The sequence below is a fragment of the Saccopteryx bilineata genome, chromosome 6 (assembly GCF_036850765.1).
Source record: "Saccopteryx bilineata isolate mSacBil1 chromosome 6, mSacBil1_pri_phased_curated, whole genome shotgun sequence".
Classification (NCBI taxonomy): Eukaryota; Metazoa; Chordata; class Mammalia; order Chiroptera; family Emballonuridae; genus Saccopteryx; species Saccopteryx bilineata.
Genome location: NC_089495.1, coordinates 74,997,337 through 75,021,274, shown reverse-complemented (window position 1 = coordinate 75,021,274; position 23,938 = coordinate 74,997,337). Strand labels below are relative to the sequence as shown.

The window sequence follows — 23,938 nt, the reverse complement described above, 5'->3', positions numbered from 1 at the left end:
TTTCTCAATTCTGTTGGCTCCAGTTTAGTGTCAGAAAAGATTAAAGAATTGTGTATGCATGTGCTTGCACAGTTTAAGTAAATGTCTTTCACCCTTAGAGAAATGTAACAATAAATACTTTTCATACGGTCTTAAAAGCCTTTGTTTTCCATTTCTCTCTCTCTCTCTCTGCCTCTGAGTCACTTTTGCTCTCATTTGTCCTCAAGTTGCCCCATAAAGAAGGAATGAAGTCTTCTAGTAGCAACCCTTTGAGCTACAGGTTCACTTAGTGAGTCCTCACCCTAAAGGAGCATAACCTTCTTGGGTTACATCAACCTAATTATCCCTAAACTGCCTCGGATTTTGTGTTGGCTTATGTATTTTGTTTTATTTTAGCCACACCATATATGTGATTCCTTGTGCCATTTTCTTCTGTTGATTATTTTTCTTCATGGCCCTGAGCTGTGGCTTCCTCCTCTGAAGTTCCAACACTTTTCAGCCTTTGTGGTTTTCCTCATCTTGCCGATGTAGGCCTCAAAGACACAAGGTAGCTGAGGTCCATGAGTGAGGATCAGCAAATGTTCTGAAATTCAGAGCCACACTGGTAATGCTGCACCCAGTAGGAGACCAGATAGTTAATGACACAGCCCACCAGCATCTGAGTGATCTGGGACGAGGTGATGAACGCACCAAGCTTGCGGGAGGCGGGGGAACCAGCCACTTGCAAGGCACTGTAAGAGACTGTCACGGTGTCCTGAACCATAGTCACGAACCAACCACCCCCAGCAGCCACGTCCTTGCAGGAGTCCAGGTGTGCGGGAGCACAGTGAGTGGTGGTACCAGTGCAAGAAGTCAGCTTCGGCTTCCTCAGAATAATGAATGTTGTCTCTCCTAGTTTGGGAGCTTTGCTTAGCACAACTGCATAAGCCTAGAATTTGCTGACAGGTCTATTATAACAACCCTGTCCACAGACTAACTGCTTCGGACCTTTGGTCATCAAAACGTACATCATATAAGCACCAGTTCCAGGAGCACTGAATATACCCAAGACTGCGAGGGTCAGAGACCATAGCACTGATGGCTTCTTTGCTCAAACTTGGTTTGTTTGTTCATTAGGTGCCGACTGCCAAAGATAAAGGCAGAATATAAAACAGAAAACAGAGAAGATTCCTTCCAGGTTTCCTGCATCCATTGGATAGCTTCATTCCCATTCAACTGCTTTTCAAATTCATATTCTTACAAAGTCAGGACTGACGTCTTCATTGGGACCGATCATTGGTATCATTATGTGCTTTCTGTACTCTGAAGGAGAAAATGAATCCGAGAGTCCGCATTTCTTTTTAGTTTTTATCTTTATTTTTTTTTTTATTGATTTGAGAGGGAGAGAGAGAGAGAAACATTATACATTCATTGGTTGACTCTTGTATGGGCCCTGACTAGGGATCAAACTTGCAATCTTGGAGTATGGGGACAATGCTCTAACCAACTGAGCTACCCGGCAGGGCCGAGAGTACATTTCTAACAGCTCCCATGTGATGCCAGTGGTGGCGGTGCCTGGACCACAAGTTGAGCATCAAGAGGTGAGGGCAGCTGTTCTCCAGTTTAACTGTGCACCGGCATCGCCTGATGGTAACTGCGCTCCCTCTGGTGATTTCCATGTGGAGGACCGGGCGCAGGGGTCCCCAAACTTTTTACACAGGGGGCCAGTTCACTGTCCCTCAGACCGTTAGAGGGCCGCCACATACAGTGCTCCTCTCACTGACCACCAATGAAAGAGGTGCCCCTTCCAGAAGTGCAGTGGGGGGGGGGGGCTGGATAAACGGCCTCAGGGGGCTGCATTGCCACGGACTGTAGTTTGGGGCCGCCTGCAGTAAAGCATGGGCCTAGTTCACTTTCTTTTGCCTCCGGCAACGGTTACAACCTGTTGATTGCTGGCACATGCTTGCTAACTTTTTAGCCCTGTTAATTTCAGAGGCAGAAGAGATAGGGGCTTTGGTGTCCTATCATAAATAGAAAAGGAGTTTAGGTCAGCAAGTCTCTTGGCCTCAGGATAAATTGATCTGCACCATCCTGTGCTCAGATTCAGAGGAACTGGATAATGCGCTCTTTTTTTTTTTAATTGAAAAAAAATCTTACATTCATTAGGCATAGAACACAGAACCTTACTGGGAACAGCAGGCCAGAGTGAGTGCGGGAAGAGCGTTGGACTCGCTGACGGGGAGCAGTTCCAGGTGGTGCCCCGGGAGCTTGGGCTGACTGTGTTGCTGCTGGTCCTCAGGTCAGCCCTGCGCACAGTTTCACTGTTCCTCAGAATTAGGCAGGACTTGATCTTAAAGAACTAATGTTTAAGATAGTTCTTGACCTTTAGATGTATGAAACTTTTGCCTAAGTGGGTCTTATTGGTTTGATCTTATGATTGATTCCTTATTTGTTGAAAGTTATCACATTTGAAAATTTATCATTAAATACACTTTTTTTTTTTTTTAGGTCTTCCTAGTAAAAAGGAAAGTGACTGGGTACAGTAAGAGCCTGGGGTGGTTAGTATACAATTTAATGAGGATTTAGTCTTTATGTAGCAAATTGATTCAACATGGAAGAGAAAAATGTAGACAATAATGCTATTTATGTAAATTAGACTACATAAATAAATCGACCCTTTAAAGGACAAGTTATATTTTTAAGCACATTAGAGAAGGCACCTTTTAAGAAATAATTTATGGAGGTGAAATCTATATAACATGAATTTAGCCATTTTAAGATGAATATTTAGGTGGCATTTAGAAATTCACAATTTTAACCACCAAACATTTCCATCATTCCCAAGTAAAACTTCTTACCTATTAAGTAGTATGCCTGCCCATGTACTTGTTTGAACATCTCTTTGATTCTTTAGGATATATACTTAGGGAGAAGGCATCTTTTCATGGAGAGAAGTGAGAGCAAGTGGAGGTATGAGGTGAAGAAGAGAATAGTAAAAAAAAAAAAAAAAAAATGAGTGCCGCCTGACTAGGCTGTGGTGCAGTGGATAGAGCGTTGGATTGGGCTGCGGAGGACCCAGGTTCAAGACCCTGGGGTCGTCAGCTTGAGCGCGGGCTCATATGACTTGAACAAAAAGCTCACCAGCTTGGACCCAGGGTCACTGGCTCGAGCAAGGGGTTACTCCATCTGCTGAAGGCCTGCGGTCAAAGCACATATGAGAAAGCAATCAATGAACAACTAAGGTGTAATGAGCAACTAAAGTGTCACAATGAAGAACTGATGATTGATGCCTCTCATCTCTCTCCATTCCTGTCTTTCTGTTCCTATCTATCCCTCTCTCTGTCCCTGTAAAAAATTAATTAATTAATTAAATAAGTGGAACAAATTGATGTTTGTCTCTCTCCCTCTCTCTTTCAAAAACTAAATAGCCTGGCCTGACCAGTCGGTGGCGCAGTGGATAGAGCATCGGACTGGGATGCTGAGGACCTAGGTTCGAGACCCCAAGGTCGCCAGCTTGAGCATGGGCTCATCTGGTTTTAGCAAAAGCTCACCAGCTTGGACCCGAGGTCACTGGCTCGAGCAAGGGGTTACTCGGTCTGCTGAAGGCCCGCGGTCATGGCACATATGAGGAAGCAATCAATGAACAACTAAGTTGTCGCAACAATAAACGGATGATAGATGCTTCTCATCTCTCTCCATTCCTGTCTATCTGTCCCTATCTATTCCTTTCTCTGACTCTCTCTCTTTCCCTGTAAAAAAATAAAATAAAATGAATGCCCTTATATAGACTGATAAGAGCTTGTTAAACTATGATTAATTCAACTCTGGGTCCCTGACATTTCTCCCCATCTACTTCCATTTCCAATAAAGAGCAAGGAACCCTGCTTAGATGACAGAGTATCCTACTGCACGAGTGCTTTTTGAAGGGAACTGGGATGAAAGGCTATGACAGGGAAGTGCTACCTATGAGTCTAGTGTTAAAATATTAGTGTTGGCTTCATGTTCCCCTTCCCATAACTCTCTTTTCAGGATTTATAATGGAGATAGAGAGGAGTTAATATTCCATAGCAACATATAACTTTGTTCCTGTTGAAAACTGAAAGATGCTGGGAGGAAGTAGAACATGGGCCAGGAGAAGGCGAGTGAGGATGCTCTCCCCTCCTCATCTCCTTCCTCCGAACAGTGGAGGCCTCGACGTGGTAGCATTGGGAGACGAGATCGGAAACTTGCGTGAGAGACAAGAAAGACTGTTAGGATGACGCTGAGAAGGAGGGCCTTCGCGGTGATCCTTGCTCTGTAGTAACAGCTCATCTTCAGTGCCACTGATTTGCCCCTCGGCCCCCTGGAGTTTACGTTCACTAAGGATTTTCCAGTAGATTGTCAAATTGTTTGGGTTGCTTTTATTCATACCTTGTTGTGGCTCTTTGTAGTATCTGACACTCATCTTGAAACTCTTTGTGTTCCCTCAGTTTTCTATGACACTGTTCACTTTGACTTTTCCTCTGGTTTCTCTGGCTGCTAGATTTTTTTCCCCCTTGACCCCCTTTTATTTAATCTGCTTCTTAAATGTTGATGTCTGCTTGTGAATCCTTCTCTAGCTTTGCTTTTCCTAAGAGAACACATCCACTTCCTTAATTTCAACTACTACCAATGAAGTTTTGATTCCCCAAACCATATTTTAAGATCAAATATGTTTCCTGGGCTCTAAACCCAGTTTACTAATTAGCTGGACATTTTGATGTGGACGTCTGAAATTCAACATTGCTAAAACAGTTTATTATTCTACTCCCAATTCATGACCTGTGTTCTTTATTGTGTATTTGTAGCCAGCTTCAAAAGTGGTCCCAGTGATTCTCACTTGATACTTATTACCTTTTCCCTATGGTGTACTTAATAAACAAGCCGACCTGGAAAAGATCTCCAGGTGGAATGTAAAATGCCGTCTGGCTTTCCCCCTGCTGATTATGACAAAATGTGAGAGGGCGAAGGATAGAATGATAAACACGAGGGACTCAGAAATTGCTGGTTTGGAAAATTATCAGCCTCCTTGGTCAGGTGATGCTAGCATTGAGAAATGGCCTTCTGGCAAATTCAGAGCACTGGAAACAAGGTCTAAAGGTAAAGCTGAAGGTATGGCTGGAAAATCATTTTAAGATCTTAGAAAGATCCAAAGTGATGACTTGGAAATTTGTCTAGTCCAGCAATAGGGCTTCTAAGAAGCTCAAGGGTGGCGTCTGCCAGTCATCTCTGCAGACCAAAGGAGAGAAGGGCTTCTTTTGAAGCGACTTATGGGTGTGGCTTTTTAAAAATTTATTTTTGTTTGAAAAGTCCAGTAAGATTCACTGAAGGCAGAGTATTTTTGAGAGAATTGTGTTTGCAAAAACATTGTAAACTTAGACAAAGAGGGACAGAGGGTTAAAAAACTGAGAGACCTTCAGTTCTCCAAGTTTTATTGGGGAGGAAGCAGACTGAGAAAGCTAACTCCGCTGCAACAGAGGCTACTTTTCAAAGAAATTGGAAGATGATTTTTAAGGTGAACCAAGGGTCCAGAGGAGAAAGCAAAATACCACGAAGGAAGTTCCTGGCCAGCAATCCTAATGAATGGCCCACTAATTTGTGCTTTGCAGGATTTCAGAATTTCTGTGGAGCAGTAAGTACCTTCTGTCAGGCATTCATTTCTCCGCACTTTGAACTGGGGTGTCTCTGTGGTCACCCTACACCTAACCCACTATTATTATGTGTTGGGTAGTGGTGGGGGGACAAGTAGCTAGTTTTTTTTATTTTGTTTTTTTTTTAGTTTACTGGCATTCAAGTTGAGAGGAATGGTGCTCAAGGGCTGTACTTAAAGAACTATACCTGATCTGATTAAATGCAGAGGCACCTCAGGCACACCTGGATCTGATTAGACGCTGAGATTCCAGACTGTGAGCTCACCAAGGAATGAGAATTTCTCGTGCCTTGGGAAGAGTTAGTGTACTTTTTTTTTATTGAGAGAGAGAAAGAGAGAGAGAGAGAGAGAGAGACTGAGAGAGACAGAAAGGAAGAGAAATGAGAAGCATCAACTCATAGTTGTAGCACTTTAGTTGTTCATTGATTGCTTTCTCATACATGCTCTAGCTCAGCCAGTGACCTTGGGCTTAAGCCAGCGACCTTTGGACTTCAATTCAGTGACCATGGGGTCATGTCTATGATTCCTTGCTCAAGCTGGTGACCCTGCACTCAAGCTGTTGAGCCTGTGCTCAAGACAGATGATCCCACGCTCAAGCCAGTGACCTCAAGGTTTCAAACCTGGATCTTCAGCATCGCAGGTTGATACTCTATACACTGTGCCACTGCCTGCTCAGGCGGATTAGTGTGCTTTATTTGTGGGAGGGTGTGAGGAAAACATCTGTGTTAGGCTTGCTTGCTGGTTTACCAGCTGCAAGCACTTTGCTTGGTGAGTGCGTGAGCACATGACAGTGCCACATGTGTATAGCAGGGGTCCCCAAACTACGGCCCTCGGGCCACATGCGGCCCCCTGAGGCCATTTATCCGGCCCTCGCAGCACTTCTGGAAGGGGCATCTCTTTCATTGGTGGTCAGGGAGAGGAGCATAGTTCCCACTGAAATACTGGTCAGTTTGTTGATTTAAATTTACTTGTTCTTTATTTTAAATATTGTATTTGTTCCCGTTTTGTTTTTTACTTTAATATATGTGCAGTGTGCATAGGGATTTGTTCATAGTTTTTTTTTTATAGTCCGGCCCTCCAACGGTCTGAGGGACAGTGAACTGGCCCCTGTGTAAAAAGTTTGGGGACCCCTGGTGTATAGTCTATGGAAGGCTATGGGTGTTTGCACTCAGGTGGATTGCAGACGGTGGATTGTGGATTGCCTGCCTGCCACTCTGAAGGGCCATTTGCTGTTCACTTCCCTGAGAGGTGGCTTTCCCCTGCCGGTTTGCTCATCTGCCTTTGTGAGATTCTTTTAAATGGAAACGGGCCAATGCGTTCTAGCTCCACAGTTTCTCTACCATCTGCCTGAATCCAATGTGGACCTGCCTGGCTTTGACCACCGGCATTACATCTAATGTAGTGGGCAGGATTTGAATCAGATTGGTATACAGCCACAAACACCCTTGAAGGGTGGGGTAGAGGAGTGGTTCTTTTTCTCCAGCGTATGGTTTCCCGTGGCTGTCCTCTTGGGGGCCATGGCTGGGTGTTTTGTATAGCCCTGAAAGAAGAGACCAAGTACTAGTGGTGGCATGAACTGGAATGAGCGCTGGAGAAGGAGGTAATGGGGTTTGAGAGCTGCAGTGTGAGATGCAGGCTGAGCACCAGTGGTGCCTGGAACTGAAATGGTCTCTGGAGAAGGAATGACAGGTTCATGAGCTGCATTTTGTCCTGGAAGCTGAATATTGGTAGTGACAGTTGTTAAAGAAACAGCTGTGGGTTCAAGAGCTCAAGTTCCAGCTTCAGGCTGAGAGCTGGCAGCCTCAGGAGCCAAAAGGGCCCTGAAGACAGAGCTGCATCCATGCCAGCAGAGTGGCTCTGACTTGGCTCATTCTGAGGAGGAGGTTTGGGCTGAAACTCTCTCTGCAGACTCAGAGCTCAGATGGTGGTCACCCAGAAGGTAAAAATCCAGCAGCCAAGAGTCCCTCAGGGACAGGCACAACCCCCTTTCCAGATGGTGGAGCCCTCCATGGGCCAGCCCTACACCCAGGCAGAGCTGATGGAGCTGGGGGCCCAATTCAGGCAGAAACCCATGGAGCCCCTGGCAACCTGGTTGCTGTGATTGTGGGATATAGGGGTGGATGGCATCATACTCTCTGGAACAGAGATGGAGAAATTGGCCGCCATTGCCACACACTCTTCCCTGAGGCAGTGTCCTCAGAACCGCCATGAAAACCCAGGAAACCATACCCTATGATCATAGGCGGATGGCTGGTATTCATATGATCTGATTGAATGCTGGAGACTTGCCGGGGGCAGTCCTATAGTGAGCTATCCTGGGTCTTTTGGGAGCTAGGTATGAAGAATGCTGCTTTCAACCTGATGTCCTGTGGGCCAGATGAGGAAGTGTTTGTGGCAGGGATGAGGGACCTTATTCTCTGTAGCACCCCATCAGCCCTTTTTGGGCCACTAGTGGCTATCTTGGGTCCCTATGTGGGGTAGCCCATGGACATGGTTACACAGATGGTGGTGGATTTGGGGGAGCTGGAGACAGCATGGGACTGCAAGGCTGTGAGGGCTGCTGCCCATGCTGTCCACCTCTGGCAAAGAAGAGAAATGGGCCTGTGAGGCTTACCCAGACACAGATGTGAGTAGATTTGATTGTGGCCAGGGAAGTTAGAGAGAAATTGGGTGGCAGGTATAATAAAGTTTTGTTAGAACAAAACTTGGCGGCAGCTTAAACTGCAACAGAGGTTCCAGCCACTGAGAAAGCGGGGGAAGCGATTGGCTCTGGCAGCTGCCAAGAAAGTGACTGGCATTCAGGTTACATGGTTGCAGGTTACTTGTTGGAGACAGCTGTGGGAGAGGACAATTCCCCAAGATCCACTGTCCCAGTTTGAATGGGGGCAGGCCAAGGGACCTGTTCAACCAGGGACAGGCGGAGGGGGGGGCTGGAGAGCCCATGGGAAATTGGCAATCAACTGGTCCACTTCTAATGTGCAGCAGGTGTTGGCATTAGAAGATAATAGGTGCTTTTTTTGCAGCAGCAGCAGCAACAGCTAAGAGAACTGTCAAGGGGGTACAGGCCTTGAGTGTGTTTGATCCCACCAGGCCCTGTGGGCTTGGACCTCTGAGGGGTTTGGTGGGTCTTGTGGCAATGGACAGAGCATGATGGAAAGCCACTGAGGTCCATTAATAAAGAGCTGTGTGGCTAGTTGCCTGCAATGGACTTTTACCTTGGTGATTTGCACAGACAGCTGGGCTGTCTATTGTGGACTGATCATTGAGGCGTGTAATATACTGTTGGATGGGAACCAGAGGAGGGCACTGGCTCCCTTGCTGGATGGACACGCTGCTTGTGGACAGTAGACCTTGTAGGGGGAGCTGTGGCACCTGTGGAGGCCCTTCTGCACTGGGAAGCTGTTCCCATCTAGTTGCAGAGATGCACCAAAGACACTTTGTGCAGAGGTGGATTGAGGTTGGTTGAGGTCATGGGTGCAGAAGAAAACATTGGGCCCCTTAAAACTTGGTGTTGTTAGCCTGACCAGGCAGTGGCGCAATGGATAGAGCATCAGACTGGGATGCAGAGGACCTAGGTTCGAGACCCCGAGGTTACCAGCTTGAGCACGGGCTCATCTGGTTTGAGCAAAGCTCACCAGCTTGGACCCACGGTTGCTGGCTCGAGCAAGGGTTTCGTTGGTCTGCTGAAGGCCCACGGTCAAGGCACATATGAGAAAGCAATCAATGAACAACTAATGTTTCGCAACGAAAAACTGATGATTGATGCTTTTCATCTCTTTCTGTTCCTGTCTGTCTGTCCCTATCTATCCCTCTCTCTGACTCTCTTTCTGTGTCTGTAAAAAACAAAACAAAACAAAACCCCACTTGGTGTCATTATTAAAAAGTGTAAAGTTGGGGTTTTATAGGGTTCTTCAGAAGTTGGGGCCCAGGGCATGAGCCTGGTGTGCCTGCCATTAAATTCGCCTCTTACTTTGTGGTTTCCATGGACACAGCCCTGGACTATACAGGCCCTCCCACCTATGATGGGGTAGGGGACTAGAGGTGGGCCTCCAGTTAACCCTCTGGGCAGAGTGCTCAGGATGACATTGTGAATGTCACTATTGTAATTATTGTATAACTTGTGCTGTTGCTATAGACTCTGTTTATGGATAATCGCAGGAGATAGCTGTCATGTAGATTGTGAGGTGAGCAACCCTACAGGGATGGAATGTGGGGAAAACAGCGGTGTTAGGCTTGCTTACTGGTCTATCAGCTGCAAGCACTTTGCTTGATTAGTGTGTGAGCACATGGCAGTGCCATGTGTATATAGTCTATGTATAGCCTGCCCACCACTGTGAGGGGCCATTTTGCTGTTCATTTGCCTGAGAAGCGGTTTTCCCTGCCCATTTACTCATCCGCTGTTGTGAGACTCTGTTATATGGAAATGGCCCAACGCTTTCTGGCTCTACAGTTTCTCGACTGTCTGCCCGAATCCAGTGTGGACTTGCCTGGCGTTGGCCACCAGCATTACATCAGGACACACATCATTGGGCCAGAAAGTGAACTGTGGTCCCCAGTCCCCAAGGTAGTCCCCAATAATTCTCACTTCCTGCTGTTCATGTCTTTGTGTGCTCCTCCCCACATTGAACAGGGCAGGCGTATGCAACCAGCAGGATATGAGGAGTGATGGTGTATGACTTGAAAAGCTAGGTTATGAGACATTGCAAATTCTGTCTTGCTGTCTCTTGGATCCCTTGCTCTGTCAAGCAGCCCTATGGAGATGTCCATTTCATAGAGAACTGAGGCTTCCTGCCCACAGCCAGCCTGGAGTTGCCAGCCATCTGAGGAAACTATCTTGCAAGCAGCTTCTTCAAGCCTCCAGAAAGCCTTCAGATGACTGCAGCCCTGCCTGACATCTCATCTACAACCCACCCAACACCCTCAAGCCACAAGCATCAAAGTTAGGCCACTCCCAAATTCCTGACCTTCAGAAACTGTGTGAAATCATAAGTGTTTATTTGTTTTAAGTTGCTGTTTTGAGATAATTTGCTCTGCAGCGGTAGATGGTCTGTAGAGGTGCCACAGTGGACAATGGAACTGAAAATGTTAATTTTTGTAGCATCTTCCTCATCTTGCCTTAGTTGTTATAGCAAGTTCTGTCCCTGACTCATTAATCTCTCTAATTTCCCCTCGCCCCCTCCACCTCATCTTGTTAATGACTGCCCTCATAATTGATTCAAGGATCAAGAGGGGATTCAAGCGAATATGAAATCTTCACCCATCCTTCTATCTCTGTTTATGTAGTGTTTGTTTTTATTCATGGTTGTAGAAAAACTTAAACCTAGAAGGAACTATTGCAGATCTTCAGGGATCTTTTTAAGGGGTTTATTTTTGAGAAGTTGCTTTTGGTCCTTAAAGTGTAACAGGAAGTACAGTTGTTTAGAGCAGGCTTTTGACATCAAGTATTTTATGTAAGCTGAACTATGAAATATTTGTGTGAAGGGTTGGGCTAGGAGGGTCTGGGCTTCCCTGCCCTTGCGGAGACAAGTGTGTGCCCTTGGAAATGGGTTCCAGAAACACTAACTAACCACAGACAAGGACAATGGGGCCAGAAAGGTGAATATTTCCAAAGCCACATAATTGGTTACTGGCAGAGTTAACTTGGGATCCTGGATACCCAAAGAGATAAGATCTGTTTCATGTTTGTCCTTTGTTTTACTGTACTTTTATTTATGTTTGCTAGGTTCAAGTGAAAATGATTCCATTAAATGCTTCCTTTTTAATATGTTGAGCTGGGTGTGGTTTCTTGACGTTTCACTAAACATAAAAATTTTATAATTTTGTATCTCCCCTTAGGCATCTCTCTGAAATCTCATAAAGCAAATTACCAATGGGCTCAAGTCCAGTAAGCATGACTTAGGTGACAATTCTGATTCTAGTACAGCCTGTTTCTGCTGCCTGGGCCATGTGTGAATTTGTTTATAAAGTCTGTTTTAAACTTAAGCACCATTGAACTATTTGAAAGATTCTGTTTTTTAATATAAAGGCTTTATTTAAAGTTATAATTAATTCATATAAATTGTATTTTTTCTTTCTCTCCAATGAAGTTTAGTCATTTTATGTATGGTTTCTTTCTAATACTTTGGGTGGGTTTTGAGGGATGTATGGCTTTATCTGTCCTTAATCAACCTGTGCATTTTTGTCAACTGAATGAATGCTATTATGTTTTTATAAAATACGTGAAGAATTATTTTGGCTGTCAGTTCAATGTTACTTTTAGTTTAACTTTGTTGTAATGTTTTCTAACATTTTAAGCATTTAGAATCAAATTGAATTTGTGATAAGACTTCTTATGGATTATTTTTCTTTTTTGGGTATGAGATTTGCATCCTGTAGGATTTAGGGTAAGAATATACCAAACCATTTACTCTTGTCTGCTTGTCTGAGGGCCAGCAGACACAGTGTCTGTAGAACCATTGATTTGAAGCATTTGGTAATTACAGATAACATAGTTTTTTAGAAATTATGTGCATTTACCAACAAAATGATTACTTTTGCTCTTCTGGAATTTTGCCAAAACATTATTTCCTTTTTTTCCACATCAAATCAGATAAGACACTGCTTTCATTGAGCTGTTCAACTTTTGACTTACAAGTTCCTTTAATCTTTGACCTCTGAGTTAAAGTGAATCATGGATTTTAGCTTTCAGCTGGGTAGTCCACACTGCCTTTTACTAATAGTACACCAGAATAACCTCCCACCTCTACAAAGCTTTTTTCTTCCTTCCTTCCTTCCTTCCTTCCTTCCTTCCTTCCTTCCTTCCTTCCTTCCTTCCTTCCTTCCTTCCTTCCTTCCTTTTATAGAGACAGAGAGAGGGATAGATAGGGACAGACAGACAGGAACGGAAAGAGATGAAAAGCATCAATCATCAGTTTTTTGTTACAACACCTTAGTTGTTCATTGATTGCTTTCTCATATGTGCCTTGACCGTGGGCCTTCAGCAGACTGAGTAACCCCTTGCTCGAGCCAGTGACCTTGGGTCCAAGCTGGTGAGCTTTGCTCAAACCAGATGAGTCCGCACTCAAGCTGGGGACCTCGGGTTTTCGAACCTGGGTCCTCCGCATCCCAGTCCGATGCTCTATCCACTGTGCCACCGCCTGGTCAGGCGCTTTTTTATTTCTTTATGTCCCTGAATTTCCTAGCAGTCAGTATTGCTTTTCCCTTGCTGCACATTTGCTTGCCCTCTCCCTGTATCCTCTCCCTGTTGAAGAATCCAAGCCCTTTCTGTTTTTATCACTCCCTCCTGCTGTGCCACACCAGCCTGCCTTTCCTCCCCATGAGGATGAGCTTCTCAGCATGGGCGCCTCTCTTCAAGTGTTTGGTGGACTTCTGGTCCCTCCTGGTCCTGGTCAGCTGTGCGGGAAGGAGGCGACGTTTCGGGGAGGCTGTGAGGCTCACACCATAGGTGTGGTGTTGCCAGCATGTGTGAGTGGACAGACGTGTGTTGGCAAGCTAGGAGGCTGTTCTCTTGCCTGAGAAGCCTAACAAAGTGAAGGTCAGGAATCCACGTGGGATCATTGAAAGCTCAACCCTGTGAAGGGTTTTCTTAAGAGGAGTAGAGGGAAAGCTCAAGCTAGTCGGCTCACCAAACGTGTGTTTCTGAAGTGCAGCTGGCTGTAACACAGAATACATTGAAGTCAGTGTCTTCACGGAAATGAAAACTACGTATTGGTTTGTGAATGGATGATTTTGATTTTGAAATTAGATATGAGGACAGCGTAGACTTTTTTTCTTTTTCTTTCTTTCCTTTTTTTTTGGAGGCAGTTCCTGAGGCAGGTGCAGGGCGTTGAGTAATGTACCACACCTAAACTCTGTGATTTAGCCAATGAACACGAGGCTTCTCCTGGGTCCTATAGTATGGTTCCCCTGTCTGTCAAGAGCCGGCTCAGCAACCAAACCCAGATTCCAGGTGTGTTATTCCACAGCCTCTCTGTAATTTGTAATCATAGAAACAGAATGTTCCTCCTCTTATTTCCTTCCTGCCAACAGTTTCTGGGTGGGTGAATGTCAGTAGCTGGAGTTATTTTTAAAGAGGAGAGGTGAGGCTTCTCGTGCAAAGCTGGGAAGAGGGCGTTTGTTTGCAGAGCAGAGCTGACATCAAAGTGTAGATTACTGCTCAGTGGCTAGGCACTTGTCCTGTAACAGGTAATGTTTAACGTGCCAGTCACAAAGATCACAGAAACGGCGTATGCTGGGGCATGAGATAGCCCCACTGTTCATGCTCTGAAACCCTGAAAGGTTATGCATGCCCCCCCTTTTTTAATACATGTATTCATCGGTCTTGCTGTCTCCTTTGTTGCTGGCTGTAATTGGACTTTGAAGCTTGGAAGTTATATCATAAAAATTCTGTAACCTTTGAGACAGAGCTTGGCTAAGCAATCACTTTCCACTTCTTTTCACAGGATAATATAAACGTTTTTTTGAAAGCTTGTGAACAGATTGGATTGAAAGAAGCCCAGCTTTTCCATCCTGGGGATCTACAGGATTTATCAAATCGAGTTACTGTCAAGTAAGTTTCACTGCCTTTTTCTCTATTTTTTAAACTTAGGGCTTGTAGCTTAAGTGAAAAGAATTCTGAAGAGTTCATGATGCCTGAAAAATCATTTCTCTCTCTGTCTTCCTCGGTTCTCATTCCAAAACAGACTACTTAAAAAAATAGCGTAGGGCTGTGCCTTTGAGGCTGTCTGTAATTAATAATATGTCGTGGTCTTATTCTAAATCTCTGTGCTAACCCAAATGGCAGTTTATATTTTAATGCTTGTTCAACGTGGTGAGTGTTTGGTTGCTAATGGTGAGGATACTCGTTATACTTACAAAGCTAATTTGAAAGGTATATAAGGACTCCTAGAGTAAAAACACTGAAAGATAGTTTTTGTGTGTTTGAAATTGAGACATAATTGCTAACAAAAATGCGAGTGGGACAGCAGTAAAGCAGAAGTGGCTCGGACCAACAAGTCAAGCTAATGACCTGGGCGGTTGTGACTGTTTTTAAAAAATGAACTGTTTCTAACTCGTTTTATAGTGTGGCTGAGAAAGTGAAAGTGAGGGGTGGGGAAGAGGTGTACAGGTGATGCTGTCTCGTCGTGGATGGAAATGTGTGTGCCTGTTTGACTTCGGGATCCGGTTCTGAGGTCCTGTGGGATTCTTTCCTCTATAAACCTAATTTGCTTTCAGTGAATTAGAATAAACTCATGTTATCAGGTAAATGTGACAGCACAGTGATTTAATTTTGTAATAATAATTACCTCTTCATATCATGACTCTTAAGCCTAATTAACATTTTTCCAAGGAAGAAAACAATAATTTGTCTATAGAAATAATAGAAATGAAAAAAAAATAGTTTCTACTATTTCAAACACAGATTTAGTTTATATGTTTAATATCCCTGCTGTACTAGCTTCAGTAGTTATTAAAACATTGACTGTAAAACCTTGAATATGGGAAGTTTTTTTCCTGAAGAAAAACACCCCTGCTTTTACATATCTTTTATATTACACATTGTTTTTGAGCAGTAGAACCTAAAATCTCAGGTAGGGTTAATCTTTTCAAAGCCTAACAAGACATATTTTTAAATGAACAAGCCATTTTGACTGTATATACTTTTAGATGTGTTGAATAAGCATTTCTAAGCTACAGAGCAATGATACGTGCATGGCAGGGATGTGTCTGTCTGCATTTTTTATTAATTCTGATTAATTGAAATAGTGGAGAGACCCTAAGTTTAAGGGCCGGAATGGCACGTTTACTTCTGCAATGTGCGGGGCCGTGTAATTTCCTTGAAAAACAACTGTGGAAAAACTTGTTTTAATTTTTCTAATTGTCATTCTCTCGTAAGACCTATCTGATGGGCAAAAAAAAATTTGACTTGGAACATCTTCTTCTTAAGTTGTCACTGTCTATTAAGAGTAAATGTCTTTTCCCCTTAAAATCATGCTGTTTTGAAATTCTATAGCCAATGTTTGAATAGGCTGCGGATTAGGCAAAACATGTTTGCTGGCTTCCAGTTCCAATGGTGCTCTGAGCGAGCGAAGCTTGCCCTGGAGCCTGCTTCATGGAATGTTGGGTCTACATTGTTAGGAAAAGACGTATCTCGGCCCAGCTATCAGTGAAATTACTGACAAACTGAAACCAGGAGGTCACGTAGTTCCAGCTGTAGTAGGAAGTATGCAGAACAACTTGTTTCAGTTGAAACCACAAGACCATAAAAGTAAGGTGTGCCTAAGTAGTACTAGCGAGGTCTCCTGAGTGAGAACCCTAATTCTGCTCGAGAACGTTTCCCCTGATCATTGCATCTTGTTGGGCAGAAGAGCTCTGGGCCCACCCTGGGTCTGCTGCAGCAGAATCAAGAAGTTAGGAGACACAAGGAAACTGGCAAATGGCTACTTAAAAATGTTGGCCACAGCTCTTATGCCCTGAGATGGCATTCTTTTAAAAAGGAAGCAGGTTTAAAGGAAAGCAGATGATTGCTTACTAATCAGTAAAGTATTTCCTTTTAGTTTTTGATCTTTTATACTGTGGAGACTCCTGGTCGAATCCTGTCCTGTTCTTATTGTAAAGGACTCGGTGTTGGTTAGACTGATGGTTGTCACCTGGGGGGCAGTTGTGTCCCCCGTGGGATATTTGGCAGTGCCTGGAGATACTCTTGGTTGTTGATACAGCTGGGGTGGGGGTGCTGCTGGCTTTTAGTGTGCCTGAATGCTGCTCTTAATGAACAGGCAGTCCCCATCACAACATTTCTGACCCCAAATATCACTAGTGCTCAGGCTGAGAACCCTGACTTAAACTTAGAATTTCTTATTCCTAGTGTGCCAGAAAGATAATCATGTGGACAGGAAGGATGCTGACTGACTGACTTTAATATTCTGCTAAAATGTTAACTTTTTACTTACTAACATAATTTTATATGTTTCTGTTAGTATGTTTGTTCATATAAAAGGGAAGACTTACTATAATTCGTATGAAGTTACGTGCGTACTTTGGCATTATTTTGCTCATCTGTATACATTAAATTTAACAAAAATGTGGCAAAGTATTTGATTATTTTAAATGCTCTATAAAAACTCAGTGTTTAAAACTGCATTGACCTTCGTAGGGGAATTAAAATTTATAGACCTACAATTGGTCTTGCTGCAAGTACAATCTAAAATACGCGTTTGTATGACCAATAGGGAAGGACAGTTTTACCCTCCAGGTTGGCAAACGTGAGGCATTTATTGTTAATGGACAGGAGTGTTAAAAACAAAAATAGTATATGGCGCTTTGGAGAGCTGGGTGTGGTGAGAATGAGTGGTAGGAGCCATCATTTAAAGAGCTGTTGTTATTGAATAATGTCAATAATCCAGACCCTAACTACAAACACATTTTTTTAGCAATTTAAGATTTACAGTTTAATTTGGAATAATAACTTCAGTCAAACAGAACTAGAGTACTCTTTATATTTCTGTAATTATGCATAATTAACATGTGATATTTTCTGTAAATATACATAAGAATGTGAGATCTGATTTTCTAACAATTATTTTACTTCTTGCAGGATGTAATTTGATTTTTTTCTGAGTATATTCGAGTTATTGCATTTATTTTGGGACTGCATATATTCAAAAGTCAGTTGGTACTTTTAAATTTGACATTCCTGACTTTCACGGATGGGATCCATCTTTACTTCTTTTCTTCCCAAAAAGGCTAATAGGTAAACTTGTGACTTAATCTCCATGAATGATCGATTGATGTTAAACTTATCCTAAGTGGTTTACTAAGATGTTTACATCCAGATCGTTTACCGAGGCCATGAAATGTATCTTCGGCACTAAAGAATAACTGTAACTGCATCATTGTTATTAACCCCAGAGGAGGGGCGGTGTGACTCGCACTGCGCTGTGTCTGCGCAGTTTCTATGAAAGGTCTGTACGAGAGCAGACCCAGTGACCACAGCACAATGGGGCGCTCCCGTAGCCAATGCCATGGTCTTTCTGGTGGCTGCTGGTCAGATATAGGCACACAGCAGTTGCTCATTGTAGAGAGCATCTCAACAGAGTAGCCCAGCGATCCTGTGTTGGGGGAAGGGAGTTAGCAGAAAGGTAGGGTTGAACATTAAAGGTTTTGATTTTATATGCCCAGCAATCTGACTCATAAACTAAGTTCTGTATTCAAACCATTGCTCTAGCCAATTATATATTGAAAGTTTTAAGCTGAGAATTTGAACAGATTTTTCAGCATGTTTTTTCCTGCTTGTCATTCCAATCCACTTTCTAGCACTTCCTTAGATACCTTCTGTTCATAACGCCATTACAGAATAGCAGGGCTTTTGGACACAATATTTCAGTCACTCAAAGAAAAATTAGTGTCTAGTACCTATTTTCATTATTTAATGTATACATATTTTAAGTTAAAAACTTTTAACTGTTGATATTGACTGAGTTTTTAAAAAAGATCTAGTTATCAGATGTAGGGTACAGAAATGAAAAATCTTTTTTTTTATTTTTTTCACATGCTAGTTCTCAAAGGATGAGTAGTTGGAAACAAAATTGGTATCCACGTGTTTCTCTTGTGAAAATAAAGGAGGCTCAAAATAGTATTTTAAGGACTTGACTCTTCTGTCAAGTTCAAAAAGGGTGCTTGTTTTTGTGGCAGTACAGTCATTTCTTAGGCTCCCAGATGGCACTCTTGTAATGGTCGGCCAACCTGGGCGTGGCATGCGAATGGGTGGGTGTGTGTTCATTAAGATTTTTATTCATGTAAGTAAAAATGAACCTACCTTGAATGATGTAATTTCTACCTTTTTCTGATTGAAACCTGGTTTTACATTTTGACACTTGTTCATGTATTTCAAAGGAGCTTCTTAACATCTTAATCTGTTTAAAAAAATAAATAAAAGGAACAAAAAGCCAACTTCATGGTATCCAAACTTGGATCTGTAACTTGAGCATGGTGACTTCCACCTGTCAATTCATGTTACTATTTTAGACTTCCCTTGCTCCCGAGAATTGGAAGAGAGTAACACAGAAAGGAAGTTTGCTGCGTTGCACGCATCTCTGTCCTATCCAGTCATTCTCTGCTGTTAGGTAGGTGCTGAAAGGGGAATGTACATTTTGTTGGGTTGCCAAAGGCTCTGTTTAAGGCCAGCAGTGAAAATGTAAAGCCATGTTTTCAAATGTTCTTTAATTGTAAAATCTGAGTATCTAAGAGTCTGCTTAGCTTCAGAGAGAGGTTATCAGGAGTGAGGCAGGTCTGTTGCTAGGACAGACTACAGAATAACTGAAGTTTTATCTGGTATTTGTTTCTCTCCATAATTAGTTCATAATTTATTTCCTAGATAGATAAACAAGTTTCTGGGTGCCAGCTCTGGATGCCTTCCTCAACTCTTCACTTCTTCCAGTCCAGAAAGCTACAGGGCCCGATTCTGCCCTGCTGTGCGGGGGACGCTCTATGTTCTGGACTTTTCTGGCTGGAATCTTTACCTTCACAAGTAACCCAACCTGTATTTTTACTCCAAAGAGTCTTACCTCGCGGCTCATCTGATTAGCAGTTATCACCAGTCAGTTCAACGGGAGGATGAGTAGAATTTGCTTCTCCTGACTAGATAGCATTTATAACAATGTCCTTCAAAGGAATAAACAGAGACAGGTGTATTTGTTGTGAAGAGATTCTTATGTCTTTCAAATTACCGATAGGGATGCTTGTTTTTCCAATTATCACCTTTAGGGCTGCCTATGCTGAATTAATTAAACTTTTAATATTACATGCACTACAGTATCTGGAGTTCATTTAGTCATTTTTTGAAAATGACAGCTTCACAAGTAACTAGAGGAGTTAGGCTTTGTTTTTCTTTCATGTGATATTCTGGTCTGATTTAACTGATTGTATGTGTGAGGGTATACATGTGAGGTGAGTGTGCTGCGGTCTATTTCCAGAGCTGCTGAGCAGAAAATAGCAGTTAATGCACTAAGGAGAAGGGTTAGTTTTAGAGAAGCCATTCATTTGTTTGTCATACAGCTGGCATTGACTCAGTGTCTTCTTGTTGGCAGATACTTACACAGACATAAAGAAGATGGAGTCCTGCTCTTAGTGGGGTTCCCATTATAACTGAGGAAATGTCCCCATATGTTTACAATTAAAATACATTGTGTTAAGATAAATACACAGGTTCTCTGGGACTGTGGAGTTGAACAGTCATTTCACCTGTTTAATCAGGGAACACTTCCATTAAAAGTGACATTGGTTTCTCATCTGGACTTTCAAAGCCCTTATTGTTTCCATCTACGCCTTATTATTCCCTAGACTCGAAACATATTTGAGGACAAGGACGATAGTCCTGTTATCTCCGTAGTTCCTGACACTTTTAAGTGTTAAATGTGTATTTGAAAATTAGCATTTAATTATGGATATTTCCTGGAAATTTTAAAACAAGCTTTGAACATGAGAACTGATTTTTTTCTTTGCCAAGTTGTCTTCTATTTATTCTCATCTTTCAAAATTGCAAAACAGATCTGGCAAAGCAGTCATTATTCAACCTTTGGTGTCTATTGCCTTTCACTTACTTCAGAGTAATGATATGGGATACTACAACATACTCTACAATTTAAAATAATGTGTTTCCTCTCAATGTGTGAGTAAGAAACTAAAATTGGAAACTTGGGCCACGTGCCTTTCAAATGATGTACATTTTAATCTTTATGCTTATGACATAAATACTAATATTCCTTAACTGAGAGTTGAGGGATGTTACATACATATATGAAATTTTAGAAACATTTTAATGTTTTCATATCATCAGTAGTCACTTTTCATTTTGTGGAAATAAATCTAAATGTATGTTTAAGACTTTTGGGTGGAAAAATATGGTGGTTATATAGGTAGTTGAAGTATCTTGTAGAAATTCAAGGGCAAGGGATATAAAATTTTAAAGGCAGGAACTTATAGTAGAGGTTACTTCTTATGAAGAAAATTAAAAGTTAGTAAAATTTACTAACAAGTTTATAGTAAGCTTTATTCTCTCCAAAATCAAGAAACATGCCTTAGTACCTCTTACCTTACCTAGCATTAAACACCAAAGTAAAAAAAAAAAAAGCCACAAATTACCTTTAACTTTGGCATGATATAGAACATTTGCAGACTATGGATGAGCACATAGAAACATGAAGATTTCTTAGGCATTCATTTGAACCATATTTGTATGGCTCACAAAAATTAGGGGATATTTCAAAATCAATATGAAGTGATAAAATCCCCCCTAATATTTGTGAGCAGTGTGTAGCCTAGGCTGAGTTCCTCAGTGCCCCTCTCCTTGGATGGAACAAGGAGCTCAGCTGATGTGCATCAGTTGTCAGAAGCAGAGAAGCATCTTGGATGAGAGCAGGGATTTGGGTGTCCCTGGACATGAGTTTACAACTGCCATCCCGTTCAGTTACTTGGTGGCCGAATGACCTGAGACAGGTTATTTTCCTCCCAGTGATCACTTTGTTTCTCAGTGAACAACGATGTAATTGTCATTCTCTTGGAGCTCAGCAAATAATGCCTTTTTGGGGGATAGCCCCTACCTTGCAGGATGTTGTAACAATGGCATGAAGTCAGGTATGTGGAGTGTATAGTACCGGGCATATAGTAATGTTCACTAAATGATTGGAATTACCATTGTGACCATGTTCCTAATTCGTCTTTCTCTTCTTGACCTTATGAAGATAATGTCCCCTGTAGAAGAACATGCAGGAAAAAAATCTGGCCTATGGCTAATTAAATTACGATGGTTAGCTATAGGCTTTTTTATGGGAATTTAGGCTACTTAAACTATATTTAATTGGGAGCTGATATTAAAGCACATATGTTTTCTGACATTTATGTTTAGTCAGCCTTTTACAATTTATCTATTTTGTTAGCTTAGCAAAGTGGGAAACCAGAGAATAGACTTTTAAGTTCTTTGCTCTTGCCCTTGCATATGTAGAACCAATACAATTTTCTTGAGACCTCAAATCTTTGAAATAATTTTTTGAAATAATATACCGTAAATATTTTAATTGGATTTGGATCTGTTTCTTTAAAAAGGTTTAATTCCATACTTAAAAAAAAGAGAGAAATCAAACAAACAAAACCCCCAAAAACACTGTCATGAAACCACAACCAATCAGTCTACAACACAAACCCAAATATAAAATTTTGTTTTATTTATTTATTTTTATTATCCCATTTTTCTCCCTCATGTCTGTGAAAAGTCTGTCATTTGGTCATGAGGATACATGTGTCCTTAGATACACTAGATCAGATGCTCTTCTTTGAAAGGCTTCTGCAGGGCTTGTGAGTTGTGCTTTTTGAAATAGGTGCTCATAATTTTTTTTCTTTTTTGAGAGAGAGGCAGAAAGACAGAGGAGGGAGAGAGAGTGGAGAAAGAGAGAGAGATATGAGAAGCATCAACTCGTAGTTGCAGCACCTTAGTTGTTCATTGATTGCTTCCCATATGTGCTTTGTCAGGGGTTGGGTGGGGGGCTCAAGCCAAGCCATTGACCCCCATGCTCAAGCTGGTGACATGGTGCTCAAGCCGGATGAACCTGCACTCAAGCTGGCAACCTTGGACCTTAGTGTCCCAGGTGAACACTCTATCCACTGCACCACGACTTGTCAAGCTAGGTGTTCATAATCTTGATTTTACTGAATTCCAGTGCACATTACAGCCATATTTTCCGGGCAGAAGACCTAGCTGCTCTTTTGGCACCCCCCCATCTGTTTTCTTCATCAAAATGCTACTGCAGTAATGACATAAAAAGTCTCTCAGATAATATAATATTTGTGGTTTTTATCCTGGGCAATAAAAATAATAACTAGCAACAGGGACTGTTTGTGAGGTCTAGTTATTTATTTCTAGTTGTATACAATTTATTTATTTCTAGTTGTGTACAATGAAAGAAAGTCAAACTAAGAAGTATACTTAATGTAATTTGACATAACATTACAACTTGATTTTTTTTCTTTTTAAAAAGTAGAGCCTATCGGATGTTAAATAGAGTATGTAAAAGTTTATTCCCTGTTTATTATTTTTGAAGTTGAGGTTCATGGCGTAGCTCTATTTTAGGGTTATTCCTGGCTTGTTGAGCAGCCGTGCAGGAACTGGCTGTGGGTGATGGACTTAGTCTGCATTTTCCAGGGGCGCACAGCTTTCTGACAGTCCCTCCCAAGCTGGAGGCGGGGCTTGTGTCTTTTTTGCTTTTGAGATGCTTAGTAGTATTGCTTTAGACATCACTGACCAAATTTGCACAGCAAACCCATGAAAATGTGTTCTAAAAGTGTTAGTGGAAAATCATTTATTTTAGGGACATATAAAAAAAATCACCTTGCCATATAAATAACCCACATTAATGTTATTCTTAAATGTAAATGATAGTGTCATAAAATTCCCTGAAAAAGGAGTAGATGAGAAACATGCTTTGAACACACGTTAGGTAAGCCAGATTTCCAGAAGCTAAAAAGGGAAAAAGTAGGAGAGCTAGTCAGCTGGGAGAAGCAGCTGCTTTGAATTAAGCTCTGTTTATATTAACTGCTATCAACTTAACAAGGGTTTGCTCTGGACTTTGAGCAATTTGGGGGAGAAATACCTAAATAAATATCAAATATCACTGTTAATACATTTCACTATTCCATTACAATATAATAATTTTGATGGCTGCTAGATTTTTTTTTGGAAAGGCCTTTGTTCTGCATTTTTTTTTTTTAATTTACTGAGATGGAAATAATCTTCAAAACCATCAGTGTCTCTGGGTAAACCTGATACAGTGTTTGGCTGACATGTTTCTAGGACTTCTTTTGGCATAATATTGAGAAGGAAGGCAGTTATTATCTTGCTTTATTTTGTGTATAATAGTGTGTATTCACTTATAAAATGTTGTCCAGTAGAGCACACAAATGAAAAAAGAACAGATGTGGAAATTTATATAAGGCCTCAAAGAATTTTGCATTAAGCACCAATCTGAAGGGTCCTTGGAGGCTTGGCTATTTTGGTGATGAATTCATTTCATCAAAGGGGCTTTGGTTTGTGCCTTGGAGGAGAAATAGGAATAATGAGATAATTAAATATGGGTGTCCAGAGCATGCCTTTCTAAGTTTATTAAGAAATAGAACTCTATGTCCTTTCTCATATTTTCCTTCCTCCTTTTCATTCTACTTACGGGAAATAGGCAGAAAAAAAAATCTTTTTATTAAAGACTCAGACATCTACTGATGTGAGGCGTGGGCTGCTGGAGCCAGAAATGATTGCTTCTCCAGTTGACAGAAGCAGTACAGGCCTGACAG

The 23,938-nt window shown here is 41.9% G+C and overlaps 1 protein-coding gene and 1 pseudogene across 8 annotated transcripts in view; one reads left to right on the top strand and one right to left on the bottom strand.

The window, feature by feature from the left end:
* Positions 1–23,938, top strand: part of LMO7 (LIM domain 7) — a 249,815-nt gene that overhangs the window by 125,665 nt on the left and 100,212 nt on the right. For 4 of the 8 annotated variants that reach the window (XM_066236557.1, XM_066236563.1, XM_066236564.1 and 1 more), the window contains exon 4: positions 14,068–14,174. In XM_066236557.1, the coding sequence (XP_066092654.1) occupies positions 14,068–14,174 (107 nt within the window). Of the gene's footprint in view, positions 1–13,475; positions 13,575–14,067; positions 14,175–18,652; positions 18,727–23,938 lie in introns of those variants that run through there. The other 4 variants (XM_066236566.1, XM_066236559.1, XM_066236558.1 and 1 more) reach the window with 2 other exon arrangements.
* On the bottom strand, positions 429–1,242 carry LOC136308318 (very long chain fatty acid elongase 6 pseudogene; annotated as a pseudogene).